The following is a 20,636-nucleotide window of genomic DNA, read 5'->3' as shown; positions in this document are numbered from 1 at the left end:
TGAGGTAGCCTGGGGATATATCTTGTGCGCATCCTGTTCTTCCTTCCATACTCTGCATGGGGATTGATATCCCTGCTAACTGTGCATCCAGCCTTTCCCTTGGCATGGTGTCCCCACCACCCCTGCTTTGAGTAACAGATCATGGTAGCTTCAGGGAGGCCAGGGAAGACAATGGGAAGTAAAAACTTTAAAGGAATGCTTCATCACTCTCTCCTTGCTGTCTTCAAATCATCCCAGAACAAATGTTTTTTTACATCAGTAAAAACAAGGAAGGATGTTGGCTCTGAACTGTTCAAGTGCTACTTAACACGAGCACAGCTTGGCTAGCAAAGCCTGCTCCATGGGCCTGCCTTGGCAGCACCCTCCTGGCTGTGTGTGGACACCCAGGGAGCTGCTGCAGGACCTGAGCCCCAGGAGCCAGGCTCTGGCAGGCTGCAGCTCTCCCAGGATCCCATCCCCCTGGCACAGCCCCACACGTGTGGCTGCTGTGCGCTCCCAGGAGCTGACAGATGTGACAGATGACATTGTGCTCGCTGCAGGCCCACACAGCTGGGCTGAGTGACTAACCCTGGCTGTTTACCCACACACTGATGTCAGGACAGCAGCCAATAGCTCAGAGTGACTCTCCTTGTCTCTGTGTGTACGTCAGCCACAACAGTGGCAAACCCAACAATGGGCAAGGAAGGAATCAAAGCAAAACCCAACTTCAGACTAGGAGCAACTGATGTAAAATGGGATGTGTAACTCCCATTTCCAGTGAAAGGAATCATCGATATTAGCTCGGCCGTTTTATAATAAATGAATCATTAGATGACAAAGCCCATAAATTGATTCATAAACAGCTGTCCTGTTAATATGAAAACACTGAGATCAATCTGTCTGAAGAACTGCAATTCAATTGTGAATGGAAATAACAGCTAAAATCCAGCATTCATCTTGGCCAGGATGAATTTTACAAAATAAACTTCTGAGCGCATTTCTGAGTTCTATCCATCCTTGCATGTATAATACGTGTATGCAAGCATATGCACTAAAAACGCTGTCTGGCCACCTGGATTTCATTCATTAATATCATTAATTGCAATTAATTTGACTTGGTCTTTGAGGGAAAGACTTCTATCATTGTTTGCTTGCTGAGTTTTTTGTTGTTTTTCCAAGGTACTTGTTGGCTGTGGTGCAGTGACTCAAGGTGTGCGATTAGTCAGAGTAAGAGCCCTCAGTACTTATGGCAATGAAGTTTGCCACATATATTTTTGTTATTTTTCCCTGCAGTGAAGCACTCCTAGATGATGTATGGTTTGGGATTGGTTGCACTTGCTGAGGTAATTGATGCCATGGTACCTACTTTGAAGAAGAATGAAGAGTTTTGTAACTTGAGTTTTGTGGTAGGCAGGTGATGGGCAGTCTGATGGGATTCAGGGAGACTGCCACCCTGCCAAGGAGTGAAATGGGGAGCTGGGAAACTACCATGAGGAGGGAAAGTGCTAGGGGAAAGGAAAATGAAGGACCCTATGTTAAAAATAAGCCATAGGGTTATGAGGATTGGCTGAGGAAGGAGGACATAGGCTTTGAACTTCAAGAAAGGAGGCAGGGATTAAGAAGCAGTGGGGAAAGGAAACCCAGCTCTGGAGCACGTGGCTAGGAGCCACAGTGAGATTCAAAGGAAAAGTATCAGAAAAGGACAGAGCTTGGCATGAGGAGCTGGGGAAAGATTTAGAGACAGGCCAAGAACCTGTGCCTGACAGCAGGGGAAGGGAAAAGAACAGGGTGGGGACAAAGGATGAGGAGACGAGACAGGCTGGGGGTGGAGGGTGGGGCAGCCAAGAGAAAGGAAGATGAGTCTGTGCCTATTTCAGTGTCCTCCTGGTTCTCACTCCTGGGTCTGGGATTACACAGCCTTTCCCTTCATCTGCTGTCAGAAGACACTGTCATCCACTGATAACGTGCACACATTGACTCCTACACAGGAGACAGCCTGCCACAGGGGACAACCTTTCTCTGAGACACAGAGTCACTGTGGCCTGTGGCAAAGCCAGTGGGTCCAGCTTTATCTCCAGTGTCAGCTGGTATCCCCCACAGGGTATGGGTAGGGAATTCGTGAGTTTTAGATCAACAACATGAACAGCTCACAAAGGTTTCAGAGCAAACATTCAGACTCGTAATGGCACCTGTAACTCTTGCTTTTCAGTCTTAAGTCCCTCCTGCTTGGGGTTTGCACCTTCACCATTCTCTTTAAGGTACAGCTGGTTTTTCCCTAGAGAAGTCTTCCCAAATGCCATGTGAAGTATGAGATGCTGGAATTCATGGCAGTATGAATTCAGCAGTTGAACAAGGCAGTGGTCAGTAGCTGGCCACATTAATGTCAGAGTGAGCTTCCTCTTTAGCATTTGCTGGGGTTCTTGGAGCAGGTAATGCAGCTTTTACAGAAAAATCAACAGGCAAACAGTGAAGTCTGAGGTCCTTCTCCTGCCGCTTGTCATGTAAGCAGTGAGCTCTTCACACAGATACTGAGTTTGTGGCAGAAAAGCAAAATCCATTTGCACAGCAATTTACTATCCCTGGAATAAGGGTTATGTAAAGCAACCCCATTTGCTCTCCACAAAGATAGGCATGTTCTCACAAAATTTCCACGGAGTGCTTGGAGGAAGATTGCACTTGATAAAACTAATGAGGGTGTGACAATGTTTTTTATGCAGGCATTCATTCTCTAATTCTTCCTGAGGAGGAAAAGGATATAAATTATATAAAATAGTGATTCTTATGTAATGAGTATTGCTTTTATATAAAAGAAAACACTGAGCAATTTAACCTCCCAGATGCTTGGAAGTTAGTGATTGCAGGTCAGCTTTGAGATAATAGCCTGGGCAGTGTCGGGAAAGTAATTTTCTGGCAGATAACAGATTCCATTTTGGCATGTGGACAGTGGATTACAGTTCTTTAACCACCACGAAGAGCTGCGCTAAGCTCTGCTCTCTCCCAGAAACAAACAAGATTTCACAAGAGCCAGCTGGCTTCAGTTGCACTTACAGTGCTTGTAACTTCAGATATCGTGGGAGATGCAGTCATGGTGAACCTAAAGACATATAGGGATGGTTTCACAGCTGAGAAAGGGGGGATTGCAGAACGTGTTTGTCCCAAGCTGGTCACTGCATGGATGGATGCATTGGGGTGTGGTGGAGCAGTAACTGCATCCACCCCAGCACTGAGTGCTGCCTCAGGCTCATTTGGGAGAGTTCTCCCTCCCTAGAACGAAAAGCTAACACAGCACAAGGGACCACATCATTTCTTTGCACTTCCAAAGGCATTCCAGGGCCTGTCTCTCCTTTCTCAAACACTGCTGTGCTGATACCCTGATCAGGGAACTGTCTTTTCAAGGGCTTAATGTGTTCACGGTGCCACTGGAGCTCTGTGTTCTGCATGTGATGCTTGGTCTGTGACCTGCTACTGCAGGGTGTTATGCTCTGGGGAACCCTTAAGTGGGGCCTAGGTTTGGGAATCCATGGAAACTGTCGTGAAACAAGGAGAAAACAAATGGGAGAGTTGTGACATTCCTTCTGGAATACTATCAGCACAGATTGTTACCGAGAGAGGGGTTTGGGGTTGTTTCTCTATTCTTGCTGTTTTCTACCTGCCGGCTAATACATCCTACAGAAATGACGCAGAGCAAGGTTTTGGTTGTGCAAGTGGTAGAAATTAAATTCATGATGTAGTAAAATAATATTTTTTTCTTTTTAATGTCCCACTGATCTCATCTCTCCTTGCCCTTCAGTGTGAAATGATGAAAGCTGCATGATGTGGTAACTGCTGTTCCTTGGGAATAGTCTGTCTTTGCTGTATTCCTCCATGACATTACTTTGGCCTCGCACTATAACATACCAGTGAATGGAGAGAGTATTTTCCTCACTTCCACCTATATTTCTATTTCCAACTGCAGTCTTGTGAATAATGTAACATTCTCCAGAATTAGACCATGTGGAAGTTAGGAATTCTATGACCTGTGTATAAGAACCTAATTTAAAAGAGGATACAGAAGAACCTATAACAAAACTTTCACTGTTTCATGATCATTTGCTAGGAGAGAGACAGTGACTGACATTTTTGGCTTGTGGGGGGGGTGTAGTTAATGCGGAAATATTTAGAGTTTAAAATTGTTGCAGGCAGACTTGCTGCAAGCAGCCCTGCGTGATCAGGGGTTGGACCAGATGTGCAGAGGTGCTTTCCAACCTCAACTAGTCTGTGTTTATGTGAAGATCCGCTTCCTAACAGTCTGTGTGTGCTCTGATCAAATGGGATAATGGGTTTCTGAAATGACAACAACCACATAGGCAGGCACTGGCTGTATCTGCCCCACAAGCACTGATTTTCCCCCCAAACATGGGGAAGAAGATCTCCCTCTAATCTCTGAACATGTGTCCAAGCACTTCCAGTGTAAGAGCATTTGCTTTACCTTGTAGCAATACAACAAAATGTGTCTTGAGTCCTGGGCAGGGGCCAAGTTACTTTGGGACACTTTTTGCCACCCTTTCAGTGACATGGGATCAGGAGAGATACATACCTCAATCATGATCTTATGATTATAACGCAATGCTGTGAGAAAGAGATGTGGTTTTATGATAGTTCCCATTAAGGAATCTCTCAACAAGTCTGGATTTCTTTGAAATCCAGTATTAACTGAAATTCTTTGAGTTCACGATGTTTGATTGCAGAGTATTTTTTAAAATTGTCTATTTTTAATGTATATTATCAGTGTTTATACTAACATTGTTTCTTTTCTTAGCCTAGAGTAATTTTGCTAATTTAGATGCATTACTCTCAGTAATGTGGATACAGAGAGAGAGGGTGTGTATATGTGTTTGTATGTACATTAGAGAGAAGGAGAAGGGTGATTTTGCTAATTCTGAACTCTAACCCCCATAAATATTTGTTCTTATGACATTATTTCTCGTTTCTCATAAGCTGAGGTCACTACTGCATCTCTTAGATCTGCAACAGCTGTCAGTGCTTCTAGACAGTATAGATCTTTTTCCAAGTGCAATCATTCTGGACCACATAAAACTTGATTTACTTCCAATTTAGGCCTCACTGCGTTGTTCGTTCTCTTGTCTTCAGCTGTGCCGGGCTGTTGTGTTTCCAACATTTGTAAAGACAACTCAAAACAAAGTTTTGGCCATCTGTGGCATTCTCAGATTAAGCATATATTGAGAAAATTTTATGTAGAAAGACATAAACAAGTGTCCACTGGTGCTTTAGAGGAATAAAGTACTCCTCTGAACTGGAATGGAGACTGCAAGAGGTTTGTAATAGGGAGGAGAGTTTAATTTTCTACTGTTGATGTGATGTCTTTCTACTGTTTGCATGAGAAAAATAAAAAAAGATGAAGAGGGAAAAATAAGCTTTTATTTAAAAGAAATATTGAGGAAGGGTCATAAAGCCATGAGAAAGGTAAATGAAAAGCTGAACTTCTGTTAGAGGATTTTTAAAAGAGTGACCATGCAAGTAGACTTCCCAGGCACTTAATATCGATACATACTTCAAACAGAGAAATTTTGCCTCATAAACTGCACCTACAAAAGTAGGTGGGTAAGAACTGAAGCTGCTTTCTACAGTAACTAATATTTAGAAGGCAAATTTGGTTATAGCCATGTTTGTGGCTGTTTGCTTCCATCATACAAGGTAGGTGCAGCATGTGTTTAAGCTCCTGAGCAAACATATGAATATTAATCCAGAATATAAATACCAGCTCTTGATGGTGAAAAATAAAAGTTCTGAGGAAAAAATTGCTACTAAATTTTTAAACTCATGCTCAGGCTTTGAAGGAAGGAAATCTTCCTTCCAAATTTAAAGTCAAGCAGTTAATGTACTTAAAGTTTTTGACATTTCCTGTGACAAGTGAGTGTGATTTGTGGGAGACCTTTGGTGTCGATATGTGCTGGGAGATGGATGACTTTTTCCACTGTTAGCTGACCACGAGACAACACAGGAACAACTTCAGAAGGGACACAGCTTATCCATCTCTTTTTGGCTAATTGCTACTTGGATATGCACCAAAGAGAGGGGTTGGGAAGCCAAGAGCCCGTGGAAGTTGAGAAGCTCTGTGATGGAGTGGAGGCCTGGGCTGATGTTCCATTTCCAGCAGCTGGAAGCGTTCCCTGCTGCCACAGTGATACAAACCACCTGCTGAGGTGTCCTCGTGGTGGGAAGATGTGAGCCGAGTGTTCCTCGGTGTCTTTGCTTTCCTGTAGTTCTAAGTGCTTTTCAAGAGTGAGCGGCTTTTTGTTTGCTTGATTTTAATTCTATAGTAAATCAGTTCTTCTGCAGGTTAATTTAGGCTGCTTTTCAAACACCATTTTCATTATTCCTGTGTGAGCAAACTGGAGATGTCATCCTGGTAAACTGTCACAGACATATGGCTGAAACCCCTCTAAAAGCATCTTCTGCGAAAGGGGATTGACATTTCCTGGGCTTGTCATAATGGCAGGATTTGTAGTCTAACTGTTGGAAAGCTGGGAAAGTTGTTGCACCTTGGATTAAAAATCAAAAACTGATGGAGCTGTTGGAGTTTCTTACTCTTAATTTGGAGTATCTCAATAATTACTCTTGGATTTTTCAGGGTTTTCCTACAATATAATTCAGGTTTGAATTATGTTTACTTTGGAGTGTTTTTCCAGATGTTCTTACTGAGAGTCTGCAGAAATTTAACAATTATATATTGAATAAATGTGATGATTGGATGTGCAGATGAGTGCCCTGTGTTCAGTATGACCCCTGTGTATGAGAGCAGCACTGAATAAAACAGCTTTTTCTCTCTTAGAGGTAAGATATTCCTGTGAGGAGCATGGAATTGGACTCAGATGATCCTTATGGGTCCCTTCCAACTTGAGATGTTCTCTGATTCTATTAAAAATTGTACCTGGTTACAAAACAGTGCAGGACAAACAGAATGGTCGTAGTTCAAATAAATGGAACAGGCTAGAGAATGGGTCTCTAAGAGGTATTTTTGAAGAAGCAGGAAGGTAGGGTTTAAGGCATTGTAACATGGAGTGTCTTACACAGGCCAAGAGAAGGCTTGTGAAGGGGTTGGAAGCACGGATAACTGATGGTCTGGGTGGAGGGGAAGCAGCTGTATGGGTGTAATTGTGTGGAAGATTTGAGTTGAGGAAGGGTGGTGGAAGAGGCCACAAGAAAGGAAAATGCTTCTGCCAGCATCGCTTTAGTCAATGTTTAAGAGCAATATTAATGACCATATTAAGAGGTTGGACTGCAGAAGAAAGTAGAGTGGAGAAAATAAAACCAGGCGTGTTTTCCATTTGAAGAAGAGAAAGGAAAATATTTTAAAAAATATAGAAAGTTGGCAGATCTTGAGGTGAGTGCAGATAGCTTAGGGAATAAGGCTTCCATTTTAGCTCTGTAATCTTTTAGTTGCAGGCCCCACATACACAATTCCCAGTGACAAGCTTCTAAAGAGTTCTCAAGCCTCACAATTTTATTGGTAAACTGGATTTTACTGGTTTTCAAAAGGATCATTTGATAAGGAATTTGAGCTGGTTGCCTTACCCACCCTGCCACCACTGGGTTCAGCGCCCTCATGGAGGTCATGGCTCCGAAGACTCTGAGAAATATCAGGACCCTGTCCTGTAAAGCACAGTGTTTACTCTGCAGCTCGGTGACAGGGCATCCAGCTGAGAGCTGTAAACGGCTGCTGTGTGTGTAGGGAACATAGAGTTAAAGGAATGGCTGAGTGGAACTAGGGATGTTTAGTCTTTAGAAAAGTTTTTTGGGTTTTAAGCATTTTGAGATTGCTTTTTTGTTTTATTTTTTTAAATAATTCCTTAGAGTTTTAAAAACTACATTTTCACCCCTTCCCTTCATCTACTTGAATCCAGCTTCATCTTCCCTTCATCTGCCTTCCAAGGAAGACAGAAGGACTTTGGAAGTCTCCGTAGTGCAAGGATGCAAAATGCCCTGAACGCGGCTTCTGTTGCAAGAGGAAACAAGCAGGGTCTTTGCCAGTGGCTGTGACTGTCCAGAACTCTCAGCTACAGTGGTAACGTGGGATTTCCCTGAGAAATATGAGGGAGTGTTTGAAGTGGATGGATGGCTGGGGAACCTAGGGAAGGGGGGATACTCACGGAGCAACAGGGCTGAAATGCCCATTTGTGGAGCAAGGCAGCAGGTGCCTGCCCCTGTGGCACTGAGGGGGAGCAGCTGACACGGCGTGAACCTGTCTGGACTGGGCCACGCTCTGCCTACTCCCTTCATCATGAGGGTGTGGGAAGCAGCGTGATTGTCACTGATTCTGGTAAAGAATTAAAATTTATGGCTTGCCAGAGGTCAGAGCTGGGAAGGGAAGTGAAGCGGCAACAAAATATCCTTGACGTACTTGCTAGCAAAGAGAATATTACAAACTGCGTGAGCTGCACGCAGTGTCTGCCTTGGAGTTGGTTTGTTCCTGTGGGTTGCTGCATGTTGGCTGGGTGCAAAGACCAGTGCTTGCAGTCCTGCTTGGGATTGTCCAGGGCTTCTTGTGCTGCCTTTGAAGCCAGAGAGCTTCCCAAGGTCCAGGCATGAGCAGCCCACTGTTAAACAGGAGATTAGGGGCACAAAGCATGGTTTTGGAAAAAACCCTTTTCATCCAGTTTTGTTGTCAGCCTCAGGCACAAAGTGCATTTGATCGTCAATACACTTTATAAACTCTGTGCAGATTTGTTTTATTATAGGTGGAAGGCCTGTGCCAGAATTTTCACCTGTTGCCTTTTGCTATTAGTTTGCTCGTGTTGGATGGGAGGAGAACTGGTTTCTGGTGAATGCAGTGGAACAAAACGGTTGCCACGGATTTATTTTAAACACATGTTTCATCATATTGTGATTTAAACAATTTAGAATGGTGCAGAGGCCACATAACTTCTTCTGGTCTAAAATAACTCTCCAGTAACTTTTTTATAAGGCCAGAGGAAAAGATGTCCGACCGAAGTTCGCGGCATCCCGTTTCCAGCGCTGCCGGCAGCGGTGCTCAGCCGGACGGGACCCCGCGCTGCAGGCCGGGCTTCCTCGGCGCGGACACCCGCTGCCACCCCTGGCCCGGTCCCCCGCTGTGGCCGACGCGGCTGTAGAGACGCAGGGAGCGGCCCCCGGCGCGGCGCGGGGGCGGTCGGGGGCGGGGCGCGGCGGGGGCAGCCCGGTGCCGGTGGGGAGTCCGTCCCCGGCGTGCTCGGCTCTGCTGTCTGTCCTGCCTCCCGCTCTCCCGATCCAGCAGCACCGTTGCGCAGCTCCTGCGGACCGGCGGGGACGGGACGTGTCGGGAGCTCGGCGGGGCTCGCGGCTTGCGAGGCGAGGCTGGACGGCCGGGGTAGGGGCCGAGGCCGCCCGACGCTGGCGGCGGGGGGCGGCGGGGGCCCGGCGCGGCGCGGTGCCGCCGGGGCCCGGCGCATGGCGGCGGCGGCGGCGGCGGGGGGCATCGCCACGCTGCCCGACGACGGCGGCAGCGGCGCCTTTCCCCCGGGGCACTTCAAGGACCCCAAGCGCCTATACTGCAAGAACGGCGGCTTCTTCCTGCGCATCAACCCCGACGGGAAGGTGGACGGCGTCCGCGAGAAGAGCGACCCGCACAGTGAGTGTGTCCCGGGACCACCGCGGGCGGGAGGGCGGGCGGCTCCTCGCCCGGGCAGTGGGGCTGCGAGAGGGGCCGTGCCTCGGCCGTCCTGCCCTGCCGAAGCTTCGGCAGCGAGCCCTGCTTGGAAAGCGCCCGTAAATGTGCCGAATGTTCCTATGTGCATAACCGCGAGTACGCAGACGGAGTTAATTCATACCGAGTTAATTCATACACACGTGCTGCAGCGGGTGGTCCCCCACCGGCACCCGCGGAGTGTCCCGGGGCAAAGCCTCGCTGGCGGCTCCGCGTTCAACCTGCTGGGTACAGAGCTCGTCAGGTGCACAGAGGTTTGGTTACGGGCTTGAAGGGGTCTCGAGTTTGTTTGCGCGGCCCTTAAGGGGGTGTAATGGCACTTGCCGGCTCCACACGGCGGCGGTGAATGCGTTGGAAGCATCAAGGTACAGAGAAGGTTGTTCTTTTTCCCGCTGCGGGTAGGTGCTGCTGAGTAGGAGCTCTTTCGGCATACAGATACTCTTAGGAACAGAGGGGTAAATCTGGCCAAGGAAGCAGCAGGGTTTATAACAAATTGCTGTCAGACCATCTTTTTGACTTAAAATGTTGCATATTGTGTGGTTCTTTTTTGGTTTTTGTTTTTTGTTTTTTTTTTTTTTTTTTGCTAACTTAATTAACGACGGTTCAGCTACAGATAAAACCTATGGATTCCAGCAGCAGCAGGAAGGAGGTCGTCCCTCCAATACATGATCTTTTGAAGGGAGGGAGAGGCTCCTGGGCTGGGAACACAGCCCATGGATTGAGTGGTCACAGGCTTGCAGGGAGCGTGTGGCAGGTTGCTGTTACCAACACAGGCTGCTTTTGGTCCCATGAACCAAATGCCTTTTACAGAGCTCAGAATACTTTGGAAGTGTTCAGTATGGAGGTTTTGTGGATGTAGTGGTGAGTTTTTGATGTGCCTGTGAGGCATTTCCTTCAGAGCAGGTACAGGGAGTTGCTGCCTAGCTGTCAGGTCATCCCAGTGCGATTCCTGGTTGGAGAGAAGCTGTTATTGTGCAGGGCCTGCCTGCAGGCACTTGGCATGAGAAGCAGGTGAAATGCCTTACTAGAATTCTTTATCTGCATTGCACCTGTGCTCTGAGTAATGGATGCAGGGACCGGGCTAAACTTGGGGGAGAACAAAGTGAGCAGACAGATCAAAGGTTCTTAATACTACTTTCCACATTGGACATTCACCTTTTGCAAAACAATTAGTTTTACCCAACAATTCCAAAGAAATCCTGTAACAGGAATTCTTAAAGGAAATAAATCTCATTAGTTCATCAGATGTGTCACCTAACCCTAGGAGTAACTATGAAAATGTGCTGGAAACCTACTACAAAGGGAGGTGATGTTGAGTGAAGGATGTACAAGGCTGAAGCTGGATCCAAGACATTGTCATGGCTGTTGGGTTCTTGCCTCATTCCCTGTTTCTGCTTTTGAAAAGTGCAGGTAGTGGTGTGTGTTGGTCTATGCTCACCTGGCTGAGCCACGCTGCTCTGAGTGGAGGTGGTATTTATCACTGCTGCCTTTTTCAGCATGGAGCTCCCCCTTAATCATCTCTTCCTCCCTGCCTTGTTTTATTATTCTCTCAGTAAAACTAATACTAGTTTTTCATTCTTGAGTCCACTGAATGTGTGTTTTGTCTTCCTGTTGAGCCTTATCAATATTAAAATTTTCAACTGACATCCTGTGCTTTCCTAGTAGTGAATTGTGCTTGAAAATATTTCTAATCTTGATGATACTGCCTTATTCTTCCAGGTTTTTCTGTTTTGATCTGTAGCTGTATTTTTGCTGTCTTTTTTTTTGGGCTCCTCATTTTGCCTCTGTACTTTTTCTTCCCTGCCTCTTCAGTACTATCTGATCACAAGTATTCTTTCCCCTTTCCTTTGGTGCTTCCCTCTCTGAAGCTCCTCTCTTTTCTGACCTTTTTTCCTCTTGAGCAAATGGTGCCAGCAGGTAAAGGAAAACCCGAGTTGTACGTGGGTGATGTGGCCTCTGCCCTGTGCTGCACCAAGTCAGCTCCTCGGGCACCCTCAGCTTGGCACTTGCTGGCCAAGTGTAGAAAACCCTTTCGTTTAAAAAGAGTAGTTTGTAAATGTGGTACACCTGGGAGCTGCTGGGATTTGCTTCCAGCGAACACACCTGGGGACAGAAATGCCACCACGCCTGAGCTGCTCCCTTGTCCCTTGCTGCCATGCTCTCCTTTTCTCATTATCAGACAGCTCTTGGCTTGTGGCTTTTTCTTTCTTCCTTTCTCTTTTTTTTTTTTTTCCTGGAAGAACCCTAGTTCTGAGAAGCAGAAAATAATCAGTGCTTGAAGCATCAGTGAGGCTCATTGCTGGGGCATTGCATGGTTTACATCCTTAGCATCTTTGCTGTAAATACGTCATTCCACACGACTCTGCTCAACTCTGACCTGGTGAGTGCTGCTCTGTGGAAGTCCCTGTGAAATCTCATGGTATTCCTGGCATGGCAGAAGGCAATAAATCTTGGACAGTGTGAGAGGACTTTAAAAAAGAAATTAGCAATGAAAATATACACCTCAAGTAATTCAGAGTGATTTTCTTAGCTGAGCAAAACGTTTTTTAAGGTGGTTTTGAAAAGAGAATACCATGTCTTTGCACAATTTGGTTTAGAAATAATGAAAGGACAGTTCGTAGAGATACTTGTGGTTGCTGCTATTCTTAGGAATTAATTATACAAAATAACGTTTCAGTAGCACATCATCCTTACTTTTAAAGGAAGTTCTTATTTTAGAAGGCAAATTACTGTCTCCTTACGTTTCAGACCAAAGCTTTAATACTACAAACAAATTTCCATGATCCATGTCCTTTTTTGTTCCCCTCCTCCTTCCTCTATTTGACATACTTATCTGTTTTATGTCATGGCATGGTTTTATACTCACCCCACTCACATTCATTTATTCATAATTGTGTGGTTAATGAAATTAAGAATGGAAGTTGACGTCCTGCGTGCTGGAGGATTGGGATCATATGATTCACACAGCTGAAAACCAGGACAGGGCGTCTTCCATGGCCTTTATTGCCACATCTGACGTGTGTGCTGCAGTGACTCCAGTGAAGTGCCCCTTTGGACACACTCTGGGGACTCCATCCTGAGTTTTTTCCCTTGAAGAAGTACTTTCAGGCAAACAAGAAACAGAGGGCGCTTGCTGAGAGTTTTGTTGTTTAAAGCAAAACAAAAAACATGGCTGTTTTGTTGTTGTTGTTGATCAACAACTTTTGATTTATGCCCTGGAAAACGTACAAAGAACGCAGTGTTTTTGGAAAGGCTTCTAGAAACTCTCCAGAGGTGTTTCCCTCAAAGAGGCTACAGTACTGGTGAGGGGAGAAAAGCATGGGGAATGGAAAGAGAACACTTATCCATACATATAGAACATATCTAGTAGTACAGCTGGTTCCTTTCACAGTTCCCCTAAATGAGGAATGGTTGGCATTTATGCATTTCCAGAATTTCTTAAGCAGGTTTGTTTCATGATGAGCATAACCCAAGACAGTATCCAAGGAATCCCGAGCCATTCTTGTCCACTCCTTAATGAGGTGACAAGGCTCCAGCCTCTCACTTGGAAAGGATTCAGCTGTGTGAGCTCAGTCAACCGTGCAGATGTCTGAAATACCTTCTTCCTGCTCAGTACCTCTCTCCTCTTCCATAAATATCTGAAGAAAATGTAAAATAGGGTAGTACTGGTCCAGGAAAATTTCTTATGAAGGTTCCTTTCATAAGTAGTTGTTAATGTTAAGATTTTGACTTTTCTCTTACACAACATTTAAATGGTTGTGGAAAGACTCTGCTGAAATATAGGCTGACTTTTAGAGCAGCTCAGTGAAGATGATGAAAATCTGATCACTGATCAGATTTCAGGGAGAAAACTCATGATGATCCTCAGAAAGAGGAAGCTGAGCAAATGTCAGGAAGTGTTTTCGTAAGAAGGTTCAGTACCTGGTGTTTAACTTTTATAGGTGCATATGTTGTTTGGGACTTGGAATATCTCCTTTCCCGTTTTGGTGTCCCAAAGACATAGCCAGAGCTGTTGACAGGGCAAGATCTGTTCCAAATCTTAGCACTAAGTGAGAGGTGACTCTTCTTTTAAAAAAACCCTGCCCCTTAACGTTCAAATACATGGCTTCTACCCAAGTCCTTCTGGAAGCACACTCTTTCTGCATTACTTTTAATCTGTTGCGCAGACCTTAACTGCTTTGCCAAGTACGTTGTGGCATAGCCCAGAAATTCCTCTTGGCTCCTGGATGTAGCTGCCTTTAGGGGATGAGGTAGCAGAGACACCCCGTGTGAAAAAGTTGGGAATGTGCTTTGTTCTGCTTCTTTTGTCATAGAAATACCATCATGTTCCTGCATGGTCCTGCTCAGGGGAGGATGCCCTCTCATCTGTCACGTGTGTGCTAATCCTCTATCCCGGATCCTAGTGAGTCTTGCCCACCCCGGAGCTGTGTGATCCAGTAGCAGGTACACTCTAAAGGTGGACCGAGGCAATACAAGATGTCTCCAGTGGGCAGTGAACTGTCCTGTCCCTCCCAGCTGTTTTCTGCCCAGTTTGGAAGTGGGGAAGGTTCCAAGGGCACCACCACGCACAGGTACACTAGAGGGCAGGATTTAGCCCTTAAATTGTGTCACTTTGGAAATCAGGAGTGTTTTTAGGTACTTACATAGTCTTGTTTGCAGGAAAATGATAATCCAACTCCTGTTAGCCACTGCACACCCAGAGCTGGAAAAGACAAATACAGATAACATGTAGTGAGATCAGGGGGCTGCTGTTGGTTTTTGTTTGGTTCATAAATGCTTAAAATTTTTGCAACTGCTTCCAAGAAAAAGTTTATCTGAGTGGGGTCATATTTAAAAGCATTTTATAGAAAGTGAATGATGTTAGTAACTCAACCTGAATTTTAAATCATAATCCTTTCAGTGTCACTTTGTTTCTGTAAGCTTTCCCGAGCTCCCCTGGATTACAGATATGGCAGGCAGTTCTAATAAATAATTATTTGATCATTATGGTTTTTAGCACTCTTAGGAGATTGCCCTGGGATCGCTGGCCATCTGTTTCAGGATACTTGGGTGGTGATGGATTGTGCTGAACTGGTTAATGACCCTGGAGTTAATGGTGCTCTTGGCTGTCGGTGACAGCGTGTTTAGAGCAGTTATCTAATAAAACCAAACCAGACCCAATGCAGTCCAGAGAATGCTCAAGTTACTGTTGCTGAAGAACATACATAAGTGTATGGAATCTGTCAATTGAATATCTATACCAAGCAATATTTGAAATGTTTATGGCTTGATTTTGAAGGCTTAAAAGTTGGTAATGAGATAGTGTTTCAATCCTGATGGAGAGTTAATAGCCTTTGCTTTTGTTAGTACCTGTTTAAGACTATGCATTTCAAAATAAAGCAACTCTCTCATCCTTCATTGTTTTCAGTAGTGTTTGGTGACAATATACGGGTAAACTTTTTCCTGTCTGCCTCTTCTGCTGCCTCCAGACGTGTCAATAAAAATGTTAAAAGGGCAACTCTCTGGAGTGCTGGTGGCATTTTAGGGTTATTATCTTACGTAGTTCTTTGTTTGTTCAGGGTAGGGCCAGATTTTGACTGGAGCCTGATAGGATCAGCCGAGAATACAAATGAGATGATGTCTGCAGAGTTGGGTGGAGGTCGTCTTGCAGGAGCTGTCATGGTGCTCTGTTGGTGGAGTGACCTGGGTGAGCCTGCCACTCATGTTTGACTTTTAGAGCTTGAAACCACATTGCCCGAATGATTCAAAGGATAAGGTTAGTGAGGGTACTGGGAAAGGGCAAAGTAGGGTGCAGATGCCATGTGCAGTGACAGTGTGGTGAAATTCTGCTCTTGTGCTGCAGAGATCAGTGGCATGTCTGTTACCTTTTGATGGGATTTCAGTAGGTCTCACAAAACCACAATCATTAGCATTCCTGGAATGTGCAAGTCACAAAATCCCGGTACCCACGGCTATGGAATCCTGTATGGTGGTGTTTTGTAAGAGCAGGGAGCGATGTCAGCTGTGATACAGCTCGAAAATATTTGTAGTCTGTTTCTTGGTTCTTTCCTTTCTACTCTCAGGCTGGCCCACAATGCCTGATGCAAACGTACCTATTATTCCCAGACGCCCTGTGCCATTCTGTGGGGGTGTAGCTTTGGGGTTATTTTTGCTGATAAAGGATGTCCTTAACATACTCGAGTGCGCAGTTGCCACAATACCTCAATCTGTGCCTGGGGGAAGGTCAGAGTGTTACCTCTGGGGACTGGCACCAGTTTTTTAGCAGACTATCTTTTCTTGGTGTTTCTGGGTACTGGGCTAAAAATCTTCAAGTGTTTAATTTTAATCCACATGCCCATCACTGAAATGTCAAGAGAGGTGTGAGAGCTGGTGCAAGGGTGGTGGTAGGAGCCTGAGGCTGGGAGTGTGAAATGGAGGGACACAGAATGCCCCTCTCCAGTGGCAGCTGATTGTCACTGCCTGTCCTGTGGTGCCATGTCCTGACCCATCTCATCTGTTAAAATGCAGGACAGGATACAACATCTTCCCAGAGGGATGTCTTGAAGAGTCCATGCAGTTGTCACCTATGTTTTATTTCAGGTTAGAATAGTACTTTTGGGACTACATTACAGAGAATGTTCATACAGTCCCACAACTCTGGGAAGACCAGCGGAGAGACCGACATTCCTGAGTGTAGGGAACCACACCTGTGGAGTGGTTGTGTGCAGTTTCTCCATGGGGCCTACTGGTACCTGTGGGAACAGAGATGGATGCAAAACGAGGAACATGGGTTAGTGTGGAGAAACAGCCACTGGGGGCCATATAGGGGCTGTATGGGAGAGGCTGGCACTTCTGTTGAGCAGTCTCTAGGGAATCCTGCTGCACAGACCTGTTAGGCTGAGCAGCTCCTGGGAAATAGTATGTGGATTCCACCTGTCATGGAGCAGTTGGGATAAACAGTTGAACGTGCTCCTGGCCATGCCTTGGAGTATGTAAATAGGAAGGATTCATTTTGTGGTTTTTACAGATGTTTACAGATCCACTATGGATGTTTTGCTAATGGTAATGTAGTTCATTCAGGAAAATGGAGGAAAAAGATGTACAATTCTCACGTCCTTAGAAATGCAGGAATTCCTCAAAGCTGAAGAGGTGCTCAGAACTGCCTCGTTGCCAGGTGCTATTTGTTTCAGTCCTAACCTTCTGCTTGCTTTACTGCTTCAAGCAGTAGCATCTTCCAGAGCACTTAACTGTGCTACAGCAAGTATCAGTGATGGTAAGGTGTTTTCCAGTGATCAGGCTCTAGTCCCATGGATCAATATTGTCTGTGTGATGTTTTATTAGGAGAAAACGCTGCTAGGAGTGGGATGCCTGGCTGCTGCTTTGATGTGGTTAGGGTGAGACAGTGTGATGGCCAGTGCTTGTAGCTGGTGTACTTCAGGAGCATCTTCTTGCAGGGATGTCAGGAGCATTGTGGACATTGAAACCATCACATAGATCTAAACCAGAATATGAGCACTAGCGATGGTCTGGCTGAAGCAGCAGGGAGCCAGGTAGGTTCTTCCAAGCTGCAAGGTCTCTCTTGAAAGCTTCCAAGGTCTCTCTTTTGTTGTCAGGAAAGTGCTCATGTCCCTTCTTAGTATGGTGAATGTCTTCAGAATAAAAGTGAGGAGTGTTACCCAAATACGCACTGTGTATTTTATTTTCAGTTAAGGAATTTGGTTTCTTATAAAGAAAACTCTTTACTCAAGCAAGGCTGCATTCAAAAGCAAATTAGAGTCTTTTTGTGAAGACTGGGATCCATTACTGAGCTGGGTCAGCAGTGATTGACAACTCTTGTCCTTCACTGCAGTGCCTGCTGTTCCCCTGTGGATGCTTTATTTAAAGGTCAGCACAGGGTGGTCACACAGCTTGATGGAAGGGGATGAAATAGGAGGATGAAGTAAGACTCTGGGCTTAATGTGGCATTTGTGCTGTCCTTGCAATAAAGGAGATGGGCAGGCACCAGTGCAATACTGTGTGTGCACATGCATGGCTTTTGATTGGGGTTTTCTTTTGACTTTTTGCATAAATATTTATTAAAGTCTCAGTGATCAGTTTCACTGGTATTGGAGATAGGGGAAGTGCAAACCCACCGTAGTCACTGTCTCAACCTTTTGGCCAGGTTAAGAGCAATCAGCTCTAAAAGGCAGCTTAATTCACAGGAGCTCCTCTGTATGGGGTTGTTCCTTCTTGCTCCCCCTGTCTGCTGTGCCGTCTCTCTACACCCTGGTGCCTGATGGAGTTCCTCTTTCACCAGTGTGCTCCAGACTCTCTGATCCAATTTACTGATTCTTCTTGGCATTCCTAAAATCCAGCTTTTCCTTTCCAACTGTGACAGTGAGGCTTACTGAGCCTATGGGTTGGCAGTGTCTCACCACTGCTCTGGCAGTCTTTTCCTTTCATCTCATGTGTTACTGCTCCGACATCAGTCACAGCCCTGAAATACTGAGTACTGCTGAGTAGTTGTGTGAGTTGTACCTGGAGGAGGGACACTACAAAATACCTTCTAAAAATGAGACATTTTACCTTTTCCATCTTCTGAAATGCCGTTCCGTGTTTGCCTTAGGTTGTCCCTGGTTTTATGTGCTTGTTTTGCTGCAAGTGAAAAACAGGCTATAGTTACAAGATGAGTGAACGCACAGTACACATAAAGCCGAATTTCTGCAAGTTCTGTATGTGTTTTCTGATATGGCTGAGTTGGCTGAACAATTGCACCAGCTTTGTTCTAAAGTTGAGCACCCAAAAGTGGTTATTCTACGATTTACTTCAGTGAATACTAAATGAAGCGAAAGCAAATGAAAGCAACATGGGGGATTGCCTTACCCTTTCTAAGAAAAGCCCTTCAGGAAAAGTCTTAAAAAACTACATGTGAGCAGGCATGCATTATTTTCATAAGGAAACCCTGAAACATTTTTCTAAATCAAGAATTTGGGGTGAAAATACTGGTAATTTGGAGACTAAGCTTTATTACCTGTACCCAGTAATGAGTGAAGTTCTTCTCTGGTAAAGTTAATTATTTTTTCTGTTTGGTTTTGCTCTCTTGACTTCCAAAGATGCATCAGTTCATCTGCAATGCCAAGGAGTCAGCAAACAGTGTGGCAGAAGGCATTTAGAAGGGTTTTACATGACGGTGACTTGGAGTTTCTGGCATATTAAATCCTTTCATAACTCGAAGCAATTGCTGTTTACTTTACTCGGCAGCACAAAATGCCCAAGTTGTGCTTTGTAAGCAGAATCCAGAAACTCTGGATTTGCTTTTGCATGACATTTTTAAAGGGCTTGATTAGGTTTGATGAACCAGATTATGCGAGCTGTGAGAAATGGAGAAGCGTGGCTGTGCGTGTTTTACATGTGGGCACACAGGCAAGGAGCACAGTGTCACACTGGTGCCAGAAGTGTTGGATGTCACACTGTTCTGAAATTACTGTTCTGCAGGATGACTTTACTGTCTTTTATATGAAATTTATAGGGAGCACCAGAGAATGCTGTGTATTTGGTAATCAGTGTTTCGTGGGGAGGATTCCCAGTGCCACAGGTGCATGTTAGGTAGAGCTGGATATTTGTAGGAATTGATGTCAAGATATAAATCAGAATAGGTGAGTAACCTGAAAAGGGAAATAATTTCCATTGTATTCACTATCTGTACTACTTAAAAAGGTGAAAACTCTTAAATAAATCTGGGAATGTTCATGTTAATGTGGTTGATTAGATTAGCGGGTCGATGCTTCAACAGTTACACAAATTACTGTTCTGCTTAAAGCCTTGGTTTACTCTTAAGTGTAACCGGAACTTCCTGAAGTGTTTTTGTTTCAGGAGTGTGTATTTTTGTTGTAGGTGTTTACATTTTGGAGACCTTGGGTCTGTCTGCGAGTGGTTTTATGCCTCTGGCTGGTAAAAAGGAAAAAGATACACTTAGAATGTTGTCATGCAAAAGCAAAGAAATGTGCCTTTGTATGGGAGTGTGACTCACTGTTTCTCACTGTGACACTCCGTGTGCTTGATTGTTTTTGTTGCAATCCTAATGGTTTGGTTTATTAGCAGCCCACCTCTCCTGGTAAGATTTGCTGGCTGTTTCTCATCTCTGTTTCTCCTCTCTCCCCCTCACGTGTGTTCCAGGTTTTAGGCAGCGTGTGCTTCAGTGACTCTGGCAGTGGCTCAATTTTGCCATGAGCGTATGAAAGTGAGCAAGTCGTTCTCTTGTTCGCGGTCTGAAGACTTGAGGATGCCTCGTATGTCAGCGCTTATCAAATAGCAGATGTTAAATGGCTTAGTGTGCCTTTGAGAAAGAGATATCAGAAACTGTCAGAGACTGTTGTGGGACAGAGAGACAAAGATTTTTGTAATTCCTGGAGATATGTTACAGTAGGCATCACCAGCTCGTGGGCTCGGGTTTGGATCTGGTCCAGCAGGCAGGAAATGCCAGAATGGGGGTGTTAATATATGTATGTTTGTAAATGCATGTGTAGCTTTGAAGCAGCCCCTGGGTTTGGGAGGGTTTGACGTGTTAGGTGTGGAGCAAGCACGTCTGACTCCTTGTGTTTTGCTTGGACACCTGTCTGGGACTAGATGTTGCCCCCGAGCATGAAGGAATGGCCAACTTCAGCCACAGAGTATGGCAGAGCGGAAATTCGGCTGTAGGGTGATGCATTTAGCGAAACGTTGTTGAGTCTCACTTTTCCCTTCCTTTTCTTTGTGAACTTCCTTGCATTTCTGATGCTTATTCCCTCTGGAGCTGACCCACCTCTGCAGTGAGACTGCAAAATAGCTGCTTTGTGCAACTAAAGGTGCAGGAGGTGGGCGATGGGAGCTGGCGCCGCAGCTTCACCGCAGTGTCACTCGGGGGCCTCGTGGAAGGATTTTCCTTACAGGGCCTCTGCAAATATGTTGGAGATGGGCCCTGAGCCTTTGGCTGGGGCTGAGCTTTTCCACAGCAGAC

The 20,636-nt window shown here is 45.3% G+C and overlaps 1 protein-coding gene across 1 annotated transcript in view; it reads left to right on the top strand.

Annotated features, from left to right (window-relative positions):
* The first annotated feature begins 9,172 nt into the window (after window positions 1-9,172).
* The window catches only part of FGF2 (fibroblast growth factor 2), a 19,654-nt gene continuing 8,190 nt past the window's right edge, over window positions 9,173-20,636 (top strand). Inside the window, exon 1 of the mRNA XM_032109172.1 lies at window positions 9,173-9,607. Coding sequence (XP_031965063.1) covers window positions 9,427-9,607 — 181 coding nt within the window. The 5' untranslated portion in view covers window positions 9,173-9,426. The remainder of the gene's footprint in view (window positions 9,608-20,636) is intronic.

Source organism: Corvus moneduloides, chromosome 5 (assembly GCF_009650955.1).
Source record: "Corvus moneduloides isolate bCorMon1 chromosome 5, bCorMon1.pri, whole genome shotgun sequence".
NCBI lineage: Eukaryota > Metazoa > Chordata > Aves > Passeriformes > Corvidae > Corvus > Corvus moneduloides.
This window is presented reverse-complemented; position numbering and strand designations above follow the sequence as displayed.